Genomic DNA, 13,149 nt, shown 5'->3' on the forward strand with positions numbered 1-13,149 from the left:
GATGTAACTTCTGCAGTTTTTTTGTGGGAGATGAGAAATGGATAGGGTGTTTGTGGAGTGGTCACTATTGTGACAGTTGAGCTATGAAAATGTGCACTTGCTCAATAATGTTCACAGTGCCAAAGTATATGAAGCCATCTGTTATAGTGAGCCAGTTGTTCTAGATCAGGCTTCCTCAAACTCAGCCCTCCAGATGTTTGAGACTATAATTCCCATCATCCCTGACCACTGGTCCTGCTAGCTAGGGATCATAGGAATTGTTGGCCAAAAACATCTGGAGGGCCAAGTTTGAGGAAGCCTGTTCTAGAGAGTACAGGTGCCTCCCACCCCACTTGTGCAGGGGTTACGCTCCAGGCATCTACGCACATAAGTGAAATCATGTAATGTTGGGAGCATGCCACTATAATAGAACATCTGGGGAGGGAGGGAGACTCACGTGCACCAGGGCCGCTTTCTGCCACACCTTCCCTCTCGAGCAGTGGCCCCAAACAACGTCCGGGCAGCAGTAGTTCACTTTCTTTGATTTCCTCCCTCCCTCCCCTTCACATTTTCACCCATCTGCTCTTGTTGCCCCCAACCTACCTGATTGACTCAACTATTTGCACTCTCCCTCTGTCCCCCTTTTCTCTTTTGTGCTCTGGCCCCACTTTACTTGGAGATGGATTTGCATCTCTCCCACTGGCCCTGGGCGGCACAGCTAGTAAGGCACTGGGTCCCCTTGAGAGGTGCTTTAGGACCCAGCAGCACAGCAGGCAGGCAGGCACTGATCCCATATGCTCTGGTCCCTTCTGCCTGCCTATCTCTTGTCTGAGGCTGAGCAACCCAGCAGTGGTGGTAGCCTGGGCAGGGATGCATGGCTTGCGCAGCACATGGGTGAGTGTACACAGGGGATGGTGATGCTGCCTGTCTGCAGCTGGGATCAGGCTGGCATGTGGTGGGAGAGAAACGCACCCCAGTGCTGTGAGTGGGGATCCGATCTGCAGGTAAAAGTGCCCAATTGATTGATTTCCTGGTGCTGCATGTATATGTGCTTCTGCATAAGTTTGGGCTTGGGGCGTGTGTGTGTGTGTGTGTGCCTGTGTTGAAATAAAATGTCTGCTTGACACTCCATTTGTGGATAGTTTGGAAAGCCATTTTGGTGATTTTTCAGAGGCAATTTTCCTTCTTCAAAGCTGATAACGAGGTGGTGGCCACCCATGCACAGTGATGGCCTTTCATTCTTTTAAAATACTTCTATTAGGATGGTGTTTCTCTCAGTGGCCACCATTTCTCTAGAATGCCCCAAGCATTGTTCAGGTTTTCCATAATGCCCCCAGCACAGAACAGTACTGCATCCAAGGTGTCCTAGTGAAGGAAACAGGCACCTGTTGAAAGGAGGTCTGTCAAATTTTAATTAAAAAGAGAGAGTAAGAGGGCCTTGTCCTGCCTTGAAGCCAGCAATAAGCTTTCCATGAATCTTTTTTTTAAAAAAAGAATACATCTTCCCCTTACCAAAAAAAAAAAAACAATGCTCCCAGTTTTTTTTTAAATCTGATCTTCTCTCTCCCATCCCAATTTAATTCCAGATATTGATTCTGGCATTGATGTCAACCCAATTCCCAGTGGTTGAGACCTAACCCCAAATTCTATAGCATCCTATCAAAAATCATGAGAAAGCTTTGAAATCTATCAAACTAGACATATTTGAGTCTTAAGAACTTTCCCATCTTATTTTCAAGCTCTGTATGCTTCTATGTATCTGTAAGAGCAAGAATGTTTATTTATTCAACTAAAAGTTGAGCAGGACAGACATTTTAACGAGCTTTTTATCTGTGTTGAAGTGCCTGTGGCAGTATTTCTGGTACAGAAAGGCTTGAGCAATGTGTTTCCTGTTTAACTGAGGTATTTAGATTAGCTTTAAAATAAGTTGTGGACCTAGGAGCAATAAAATATCTTCCTTAAGTATGTTGTTATTTATGCCACTTAAAGAGAATGTATGTCTCAAATAGACTTGACTGCTAATGTGGTCTTAAATTATGCAGAAAGCTGTATAAAACATTTTCAAAGCTTTATTTAGTGATCTGGTATGTGTGTTTAGTACAGGTTTGACTTTCATTATATCTCTTGGAACTTCTTCCCCTACTACACTACTTGTTGATTTGTATGGCCATGATTCTGAACCATGGCATACAAAGCAATCAGAATGTGCTGTGTCTACCATAAATGTCTTTATAAGATTCTGGCCAGATTCCACCTAGTTGCAATTTGAGCTTCAGTTTTTCATCATTGAGCCATAATTGCTGAAGAATCAAGTTTTATATATATAATTATGATGTTGTCTATTCTAAACTTGGTTTGTGTATACAATTATTTTTACAGTATATTCTGAAATGACATTTGAAGTCAAGAGCAACAACCATTCAGTAGAATAAAAAAATTATCAGGTTTCATCTTAACCTTCTTTTTAATGAAACCCCAACTATCCCATGGAGCTAATGAGTTGACATACCAATTCATTTTGGATTATTTCAAACTTTAATAAAATTGAATTTTAAATTGTCTAGATCTGTGATTGAAAGCTTTTGATAGGTGTAATTCTGAAGCCTTAACTAGGATATGATTCTCAAAGCTGTATGTTGTTCACCCCAGGCTTGGACTGCTGCTTTAAACCAGAAGCAGTTTAAAACTGAATGCCAGTATTTCTTTGAAACTAATTTAACATGGTTTTGAATAAATTGTTTTCCTTTAAATCTCTCTGTTCCACCAAATGAATGAATTTGCTGAACATCTTACCATATATAATGTAAGAACAGCACAAGAAAATAGTGTCTACATGTAATAAGTTTAAGAACAACCTGTCACCTGCAATGCCACCTTTGTCTGTAACTAAATCTGTGATGGCTTACGGGAAGGAGTGTAAGATTATTGAAAATTGGTTTTATTTCTGTATGCCATTTTGACTGAGAGAGCTTTGCACAAGTTTTGCACAAAAACAGTTCTGCGCTGTCGCTGTGGATAGGATTGGGATTGGGCAGGTGGAGAGAGAGAGAGAGAGAGAGAGAGAGAGAGAGAGAGAGAGAGAGAGAGAGAGAGAGAGAGATTGTAGGCTTAGAAACATAGTGGGAACACCATTAGATGGTATAGTTAAGGGACATTGGGCCCACGAAGAGTCAATAAGGAAACTGAATAAGGAATAAGGAATAAGGAAACTGAATAAGCAAGGGTGGAAGATGCAGAAAACTGAAAGGAATGTCAGGTGATTAAGAAAATAAGAGGGATGTAGGGAAAGAGGCTGATTACACAGGCTGATTACAGTGTTTGAAACTCCCACTGCGCCTAATATTTCCAATTAAAACTCAGAGTGGAAGGAAAGGAGCAGCTTTTTTTGCTTCCCCACTTCCAGCTACTCTCTGAAGACTGGAGAAGAGACCCTCTTAAGAATATTAGTGGGGTGAGCAGGGGAAGGACCAGGGGTCAGCAAATGTTTTCAGCAGGGGGCCGGTCCACTGTCCCTCAGACCTTGTGGGGGGCTGGACTATATTTTGGAGAGAAAAAAATATGAACGAATTCCTATGCCCCACAGAGATGCATTTTAAATAAAAGGACACATTCTACTCATGTAATAACACCAGGCAGGTCCCACAAATAATCCAGAGATGCATTTTAAATAAAAGGACACATTCTACTCATGTAAAAACATGCTGATTCCCGGACCGTCCGAGGGCCGGATTTAGAAGGCGATTGGGCCGTATCCGGCCCCCGGGCCTTAGTTTGGTGACCCTGGACTAGACCATGTGTAAAATGAACATAATATTTTAGCTGCAGTTCATTAATTTTCAGCTTTGTATTCTTGTTAGAAAAAAGCGCGGTTAGACATTCCGTTGTGCACCCATAACCTAGGTTTGAGGTGCCATTTAGCTTCTAGCTTTCATCTTTCCGTTTCTAACACTGGCTGATTATCAGAAGATAAGGCAAGGGTAGCCTGTGTGGTTCCTTAAAGATGTTGTGGGCTGCAGTTCCCATCAGCCTCAGCCAGTGTGACCAATGGTCAGGGATGATGGGGAGTCCTTGACCTAGGGAGTGGGAAGGTATGGTAACTCTGAGCCAGGAAGTGAACTAAGGAGGCCAAATGGGAGGCGTCTGAACTTCACATGTCAATTTTCAGACCTTTAGCTGCACATCTGTAATTATCATACAGGTATGACTGTTATAGGCAATCATCTGAATTATCCATGTTTCAAAGCAACTGTATAGTACACACAATCTTTATATAATTCAGTTTTGGTAAAGTGGGAATTCTCATGAAATTGTTTGACCTAGGGGTGCCCTGCATTATATCAAATGGTGCTGTGAAGAGAACAATACACTGATTAAAGAGATACCTTTATGTCCTTCAGCTTTGCTAGTACATCAGAAGGCTAGAATGGAACGGCTTCAGCGAGAACTTGAGATTCAGAAGAAAAAGCTAGATAAACTAAAAACAGAAGTCAATGAAATGGAGAATAATCTAACACGAAGGCGCCTGAAAAGATCAAATTCTGCTTCCCAAATTCCTTCAGTAAGTCATAATTTCTGGAGGTTTTAAACATGTATGATAAGTCTGAAATAGAATTTCAGTTTAATAATGGTAATGATACGCAAAATATACTTTGCTTACCTTTCATCTGATTCATACATCCTAAACTATGACATAAAGCAAAACTATGGTTGACATAAAGCTGACATAAAGCAAACTATGGTTCACTGGAAACGTGCAGGCTCGTGGAGGTGAGCTTACAGCCACTATGCTCCTCCCTGTACTGAGCTAAGATAAAGTTCGTTTTTGTGTTTCCAAACCTGAGCTCGTGGTTACATTATCTTCTTTCTAAACCACAAGCTGTAACCAGGACTTAACCACGAGCCCAGGTTTGGATAAAACTTTGGCTTAGCTCAGTGTGGCACAGAAGTATAAACAAAAAATCAGGGAGGAACAATGTGAACCCATTTAGCTTACCATGATGCATGAACCAGGAGACCGAGAAGACAATTTTAAAAACGCAGTCACATTTTCAGTCATCTGTTCCGAATGGTCTTCAAGAGAAGTACTGACTGGCAAGCCAGTTCTTTGCTTGACTGTACTTTTGTGATACACTTAGAATTATTTTGTGGTGAAAGAAAAAATACTTCCAAAAGTATTTCCAAAATGATTTTTTAGGACTGTCAACAAGGAAAAGTTATCACTGATTTCTGTGTATCAGCTGGTGCTTTTGTAATTTCAGTAATAATCTGAATTCAAAATTCAGTGACTAGACACCTCATGGGAATAAATACCCTCCTCTCAAGATCTGATGGGATTGTTCTTTAACAGTTTTGGGTTGAAGATGGCATGATTATGCTTAAATCACAGTCATCACTAAGTTTTGTTGTCCCATGATAAAGTTAGTAATCTAATGGACAGCATTGTTCTGTGTTTTTCAGCTTGAAGAAATGCAACAGTTAAGAAGTTGTAACAGACAACTTCAGATAGACATAGATTGCCTAACCAAAGAGATTGATCTTTTTCAAGCAAGAGGTACTGTATTATCAGTATAAATAATAATTTTGCCCATTTAGCTAAACATTGAAGGTTTGAGGTTTATAGAACATGTAAATAATTGATTAATGCATTGTGTAATTCAGTTGTTGCTAACATTTTATTGAGCATTTTCATAACAAATAAAATGCCCAACCTTGTCACTGTTTATCTGGGATTCTTTGTTTGTAAAAGATCAAGTCCACATATTTTCAGATAATGATGAAAATAAAACAAGGATTTAGATAAGCTTACATACAAAATATAATTTCTAAAGTTACTCTCTCACCCTACAAATAAAAGACTTGTAAGTTTAGCATAGAATAGAAAGCAGGAAGACAATGCAAAACCAGCTCTTTCCCCCATTCCTGATTCAGAATGGCTGGGGTGGCGGCGGCTGTTATTCCATTTCCTCTTCTTCAAAGCCTAAAAGCTATGTTTAGTTCTTCAGAAGAATAGGGTAGGGCTAGGTTTGAAAAAAAAGACATGTTAACAGACTTGTTCTTATCATTTTAGCAACCGGAGCACGAATAGACAAATATTAGCTTGGTGTTTTTCATATTTGTAGTTTAAAATAATACCAAAAATACAGTTTAGGCATTAGAAACAGTTCTGAATATCCAGCTGAGCTCTCACCAGGTAAACGTTATTTGGAAAAAAAGTGTCTTAAAATCAGTACGGTAGACTAAATTAAACCTGTTTTAATCTAGTTATACAATTCTATGGTGCTATGATAAAATTCACAATATTCTACATTAACACAAACATACTTTAGTTTAGTTTGTCTTATCCTATTGAAATTCAGTGTTAGTTATGTCTGAGTAGGCCCACTAAAACCAATGAACTTAAGTCCATTGATTTCAGTGGATGTACTTTGGGTCATATCCAAGACATGTTCAATGTCTTGATTTAGAAAAGCAAAACCTAATATTATTGACGCTTCACCTGAGGTTTAATGTGAAACCTGAAGGTTGCTGCAGCCTGGCTTGCTTATCTTTCTATTGGACTGTTTTGACTGTCTTCAGCTTTCCCTGCCCCCACTCCATATTTTCAATTAGAAAATGCCACCTTTGAATGCTTTTTAGTGAGCCATATATGGAGGCACAAAACTGGTAGATTGCATTAGGTGACCTCAGAATTTTTCCTTCAATATCAGTGAACATCTTGTCTTACACATTCTGTAATGCTTCTACTTTAGCTGCCTTTTTGCACTAACTCTTTCATTGTGTTGTGTTTTTTCTGTTTTCCAGGACCACATTTTAATCCCAGTGCCATTCATAATTTTTATGATAATATTGGATTTCTAGGTCCTGTGGCACCAAAGCCTAAAGGTACTGCTGCTAAATTTTCTATCTAAATTCACATCCCTGAAATCGAAACATTGAGCCCATTTATTGCAATATATACTGTCAGTTCTTCATCATAAAGTTATTTGAGGTCTGCAGCATACATGTAATCACCATATCCATTTACAGTTCTCTGTTGCATGCACACATGCAGACAGGTGGATTAGTTCTGCTCTGTCCATGTGCTGAAATCGCTTAATTTTTGTTCATTTTTAGAGACAGAGAGGATTGTCTAGCCTTAAGCATATGGAAGAGGAGGCCTTTTTTGCATCTGAGTAGTGGACTGAACTTTTAATAACACAGCAGTGGAAATAATCAACTTATTCTACTGTGTAATACACAATACTGCAGGGGGTGGGTGGGGAAAGCTTCACAGAATTTAATCTCTCCTGTTGTTTGTATTTAAAAATTGTTCCCTTTCTCCTCAGCAGATCAGAGGTCCATTGTCAAAACACCAAAGACTGTACCTGATACGGAGGAATACGAGGGAAATCATTGGAGCTGTACTGCTTGTACTTTTTTAAATCACCCAGCCTTAAACCGTTGTGAACAGTGTGAAATGCCCAGGCATTTCTGAGCCAGGGAGGCTCACTTATCTTCTGTAAATCCAACCTTTTGACTATTGTGTCATTTCCTTGGGATAAATAATCATTTATGCATAGGATTTTGTAAAATTGAACGTGTGACAAGGTTTATTACTAATGTTAAATGTCATGCTACAGAGATAATACCTCAGTGTTGTGCTGCAGGCAGCTGAAATTCATCAGCTGGAAGGAAATCTCCTGAAAGACTTGGTTGCCAGCTGCCTGAATCATGTACAGTATTACCAGAACCCCAGTAAGAGTAACTCTCATCATGTTCAGTGCTTGGGTGTTCCCCAACCGCCTTCTCCACAGATGTCACTACTGAATTTTTGACAGGGGAAGGGATTAGATTGATGGCTTTTGGGTTGTTTGTAAAGCTTTCAGTGAAACACTACATTCACCGAGGAAATGGAAAGGAACAAGCTGAAAGTGTGTTAAACTGTTTGCTGCCGCATAGGGGTCGTGAATTGTAGAACTTCACAAATCAGTGGTACTCTTCGCCTTGTCTTCCCAGCAAAAACACAGCTCTGCTCTGTGAAGACACAAATCAGTACAATCATGTCTGAAGATGAAAAAGAAACTGCATGCTTTGTCTGTACAATACTCACAGTGAATACCCCCAAAGCTTTTCCTACTGTACATAGCTCTAGAGCTGCTTTAAGTGCCCTTCTTTTCTTCACCTTTTATTATTTCTTGTACTTCTTAATGTATAGTGTAATAGTTTTTGTTAACTTTCTTTTTCCCTTTAAGTGATTATGCACGATCATGACCCTTTTTTAAAAAAGCTTTTGATCTGAGAGAAGTAGTGCCTTAAAATAAGAGCAATAATAATGCACAAATAGCTCTCCACTGCCTGTTCTGTACGTTGCTCTTGTAAATGCTGATGATCTGTAAAGATCTGCAGATGCAGCATGGTGAAAATGCAGGAAAAGTTGGAGTATATGCATATAGTTCACTCTGTACACTGATTTTTACGGTGGGTGACACAATGTAATATTTTTGTCTGGCACAAGGAAACAGAAATTTAAAGTATGTTCAACCCACCAATGGATCAGCATCTTAATATGCTTGCTTCATCTGCTGGATATCTTGCAAATTCTTTAAGGGATGATTACTGGGGAAGTACATACAGTACACAAAACAGTAGCAGTAGCATATAACATCAATGCTATCAATATCTTGGCAGCCAGTTTCTAAACCCGATTTGGTAGAGAATAGCAATAGTGTGAAATACAGGCTAGAAAAGAGAAATCAAGCAGACTTGAACACTGAAGCAATAACTAAGCATCTCTCTTATTTTCATAGTCCTTGCTATTTGATCTAAAGGAAAGCATTCAGGTGATAAGGAGCACATAACTGAAACCACAAACGGTTTTGTAATGCTCTCTTGCATACTACAAAAATGATGTAGCATCTCTTAGGATAAGACAGGAGAGAGTGCTTAAATGTAGCAAGAGACAAAGTAGACTGTCACCCACTGTAAATAATTTCCGGTGGACATTTTTAACAGGAATTTTACAAGTGATCTATGAATACAAAGGCCTTTGTTTTAAAGGCTTTGAATTTTTTACAATATGGGAATAAAATGACTGTCCCAAGTAATTAGTCAGTAGAACCAAAGTACTTGCATTGAATGCATTTTGTTTATTAAAAAAGAAGCCTTGTTTTTCAGCTTCATCTGCAGTTCTATGTGAAGATTGACAAATCAATTTTTACCTGTTTTATTAATAAAACCTAATTTGGATATCTTGAGTTGATGGTTTTGTGATTTAGCTGGGTAAACTGTCTTTGTAACAGATAAGTTATTTATAAAAATTAAAAAAAAATATTGTAACCTATGGTTTTGTGTCTTTTTAACCTACTAGTCCAGCTATAAATTCAGCCAAATAATAATTGAAGAGTGTAGACATCTTATGAAGATAGGAACCTCTGAGATACAAATAACATTTCTGCTTCTGAGAAGAGGAATGCATAGATGATGATGAGACAGCTGTTGCTTTTCTTCAAAGAATTTATAGACTATTTTTGACCAATGCAAGACTTTCAGTTTTGCTACTTCAATCCCCTAAGCCAGGCATGTCAAACCTGCGGCCCTCCAGATGTTTTAGACTACAATTCCCATCTTCCCCAACCACTGGTCCTGCTAGCTAGGGATCATGGGAGTTGTAGGCCAAAACATCTGGAGGGCCGCAAGTTTGACAAGCCTGCCCTAAGCTCTCGTCTGGATATTAGGTAATATTGCCCTTTAATGCTAGAATCTGGAATGACATTTTAAACTTGCAGTTTCAAATCAGTTCTACTAGAGCAGGGTTTCCCAACCTTGTGCCTCCAGCTGTTTTCGGACTACAATTCCCATCATTCCTGACCACGGGTCTTGCTAGCTAGGGATGATGGGAATTGTAGTCTCAAAACATCTGGAGGCACAAGGTTGGGAAACACTGTACAAGGCACAAGGACCCATAGTGAGGTTTGTACAAACCACTTGCAGGAGTTTTAGCACTTTTTAAATGAAGCACAAATTCCCATGTTTCTTTTTTTAAAAAATAGAAGTGGTACACTAAACAACTGAATTTGGTGCAAAATGAACTGCTGCTTTGTGTAACTGAGGGTAGCAAACTGATGCAAATGGACATCCTGAACAAACCCTAAGATAATCCTTTGGCTCACCATTGATCCTTCAATCTGGACTCTGTTTGTCTTTGGAGTTGCCAACTTTTACAGCACAAACATATGCATGGGTATGCAAGAGCCTTTCTGTGCAATTGTGGTCTTTCATGTGGGCAAGGAATTTTCTCAGTGTCAGGCCCAGCCTTGTGGTAATTGCTAGCAGAGTGCTAATTAGCGTGATTTTCAAGTGCTGAGAAGCAGCTCGAGAGAATTGCAAACATGTAGCTTATATAGACAATATAACTCCCTAAACTAAAAGCGTTTGGGAGTATTGTGAATGAAACGGTGTAATGGCACTGCTAGTGCACTGAAAGTTTACATTTTGTGTCAAATGATGTTTCTGTGAATTCTACCTACTGTGAATGGATTTTCCCTTCTGTAGGGAGGGAAATACGATCTTGTGTGGGTTGTCACTGCCCATCTCACCACTGAGAGAAAACAACTCTTTTGAGAGAGAGTGTATACCTGGGGCAGGGACAACCCCTTTATCTCCAGTTCCAGTTTCCTGGCAGCCACTGGTGTCTTGCCGGCTTCTCTAGGCACAGCAAAAGAGAAGAGGCAGGAATGCCATATTGGAAGGGATTTTAATTTTGTTTACTCCTTGATCCTACTTCCACTTCCTTCTGCTACTCCTACAGGGTTTTTGTTTTCTCCAGGCTCTATAGATCTCCTCCTGCATGGTATCTATTGTGTGGGCATTTTGGGCCGACAGCCTGGGAGGCTTTCTGGATGTTCTTGGTGAGGAGAGCCTTGGAAAGAGCTTAAACAGACCAAAGGGACTTCTCTCAGGAGGAGAGTTGTTTTTGGAGATTGATCAGAAGAGTCACTTGGTGTCTGTGTAAGGGCTCCTGCGATCACCCCGACTCCAGTAGCAGCGAGTTCCTCAGCCATGGAGGTATGAGGGACCTGAAAAGCCTGCTCCAGCACTCCCAGAGGTTCTGGTAAGCTGGGAAAAGGGGGAAGGGGACCACTCAAGCCTATGCACCCCTTGCAGGATCTTGAAGGGCTGGCCTGTCTGGGACAGGCTCTGGGCTTACCTTAAGCCCCACAGCCTTCCTCCGCCTGCCACAGGCCCGTCAGGGCCCCTTCACCAGGGGCAGCAGTGGGGGAAGGGCTCAGGAAAGCCGCAATAGGGTGGGTAGCCTACACACAGGCCCAGTAGGCTCAAGGGACCTGGTTCAAGGAGGAAGCCATCCAATCCATCAACTGGTTGGAACTCAGAGTGATCAGACGGGTCTTCCATCACTTCAGGAGGCTGATGGGGCAAGCATGTGCCTATCCGCCCTGACAACCGAGGCATATAGATGCAAGGAGGGTGGCAGCAAGGCTCTGGCCCTCATGTAGGAGGCCACCATTCTTCCACCCTAGGTGGGTAAACACCCAGAATCCCTGTCAGCAGAGCCTCCAACACTTGAGCAGTTGGGCTCAGCCGCCGGCAGCTCTATCAGGTGGAATGGAGTTCCACAGGCACTCAAGCAAATGGTAGATTGCTTCGACCCTCCAAGGTCCTATTGGCAAGTCCAGAGCAGTGTTTCTCAACCAGTGTGCCTCCAGATGTTTTGGGACTACGACTCCCATCATCCCTAGCTAGCAAGACCAGTGGTCAGGAATGATGGGAGTTGTAGTCCCAAAACATCTGGAGGCACACTGGTTGAGAAACACTGGTCCAGAGAACCAAAAGGTGGAGCAATGGGCTAGGGTTCCCTGACTCCTACCTGGTCAGTGTGTGTGTGTGTGTGTAACTATAAGCCTTTACTTCCACAGTACCTATTCAGAGATTTGTCAAGTGGGTCAGATTGACCCCAGGGCAGATCATTGTAAGGGGTCCTTTCTGGTTAAGGAGGACATGGTTTGCAGAACTCATAGCTCTATCAGTGGCAGACCCTTGGCCTAAACCTTGCAGGAGCTACCTGTGGTGGCAGGGAGAGGAGACCATTTGACCTTCACCTTCCACCTTCATGAGTCATTACAAGCGAGATACTTACGCCTCAGCAGAGGACTCCTTGGGAGACAAGTGGTTCAACAGATGTTTAACACCAAAAAGGTAGAGCCCACAGCGACTCTCACTCAATTTGAGAACAGGATCATATTTCCTCCCTACAGGAGAAGCATACATTGGTACTTACCATTAAAAGTCCCTTCTCTGTAGGGAGAAATATTATCCGGCCCTCCCAGGTACTGCTGTGTGCATGGGAGAGGTCATCAGATACAGAGCATTGGGGGGGGGGGGTTCCCAAGGGGGCCAGACATGCCTTCCCCCAATGTTCAGGGGCCTCTTATTTCCCTGCCCCTCTTGCTCTTTAGCACATAACGGGGGGGAGGGGAGGTCCCCCTTCTCCCCTTCACCTGTACTATCTAAAGGGGCCATTAGGGCAAGCTTGGGACAGGGGTCCAGGGAACAGAGGCATGCCCCACTGGGACCGCTAAATTTCCTGCTCCTAGCTATTTGGTTTCCTTCTGTTCATTCCTGACTGTAAAGTTACTTGTTTAAGCACAAATTGAACTTGAGATAAATGGTTTGTCCCAGCCGCAGGTATACTCTTTAAAAAAATAAAGTTACTTCCTGCCAGTGGTGAGATGGGCAGTGACAACCCACACAGGATCGTATTTCTCCCTACAGAGAAGGAACTTATCACAGTAAGCACCAACATACGCTTTTATCCCCTGCAACCTCTCCCACCCCCATACCTCCCAGATCTTTTCCCCAACCCTCTGAGCGGATGAGAAGGGGAAGTCCCATGAGGCAAGCAGAAGTCCACTTCCTGAATTTAGTTTATTAAAGTTTAGTTTAAACTTTATTTAGTTTGCTATTCATACCAGTGTTTGAAATGAACAATTTATTTGTAGAATGGCTTGTCTGTTTATTTTTTAAAATTAGCTTACACATTGAAGTTTGTCGAATTGTTGCACTTGGCAAATAGTTAATTTGGTCTTAGGCTTCTTATAGCCTCCTTTGTTTCTTTACTCTGAAAGGTAAGTCCTGCTAAACCCCTGCTTCCATTTAAGTAGGCACATGACTGTA

General features: G+C 41.4%; 1 protein-coding gene across 7 annotated transcripts in view; it reads left to right on the forward strand.

Moving 5' to 3' along the window:
* Positions 1-9,298, forward strand: part of TAB2 (TGF-beta activated kinase 1 (MAP3K7) binding protein 2) — a 50,558-nt gene extending 41,260 nt beyond the window's left edge. For 3 of the 7 annotated variants that reach the window (XM_060272739.2, XM_035108784.3, XM_035108786.3), the window contains 4 exons: positions 4,377-4,537; positions 5,437-5,530; positions 6,781-6,861; positions 7,305-9,298. In XM_060272739.2, the coding sequence (XP_060128722.1) occupies positions 4,377-4,537; positions 5,437-5,530; positions 6,781-6,861; positions 7,305-7,453 (485 nt within the window). In that variant the 3' untranslated portion in view covers positions 7,454-9,298. The remainder of the gene's footprint in view (positions 1-4,376; positions 4,538-5,436; positions 5,531-6,780; positions 6,862-7,304) is intronic. The other 4 variants (XM_088666257.1, XM_088666256.1, XM_088666258.1 and 1 more) reach the window with 3 other exon arrangements.
* Positions 9,299-13,149: the final 3,851 nt, after the last annotated feature.

Source organism: Zootoca vivipara, chromosome 3 (genome assembly GCF_965207765.1).
Source record: "Zootoca vivipara chromosome 3, rZooViv2.hap1.1, whole genome shotgun sequence".
In the NCBI taxonomy this organism is placed as follows: Eukaryota; Metazoa; Chordata; class Lepidosauria; order Squamata; family Lacertidae; genus Zootoca; species Zootoca vivipara.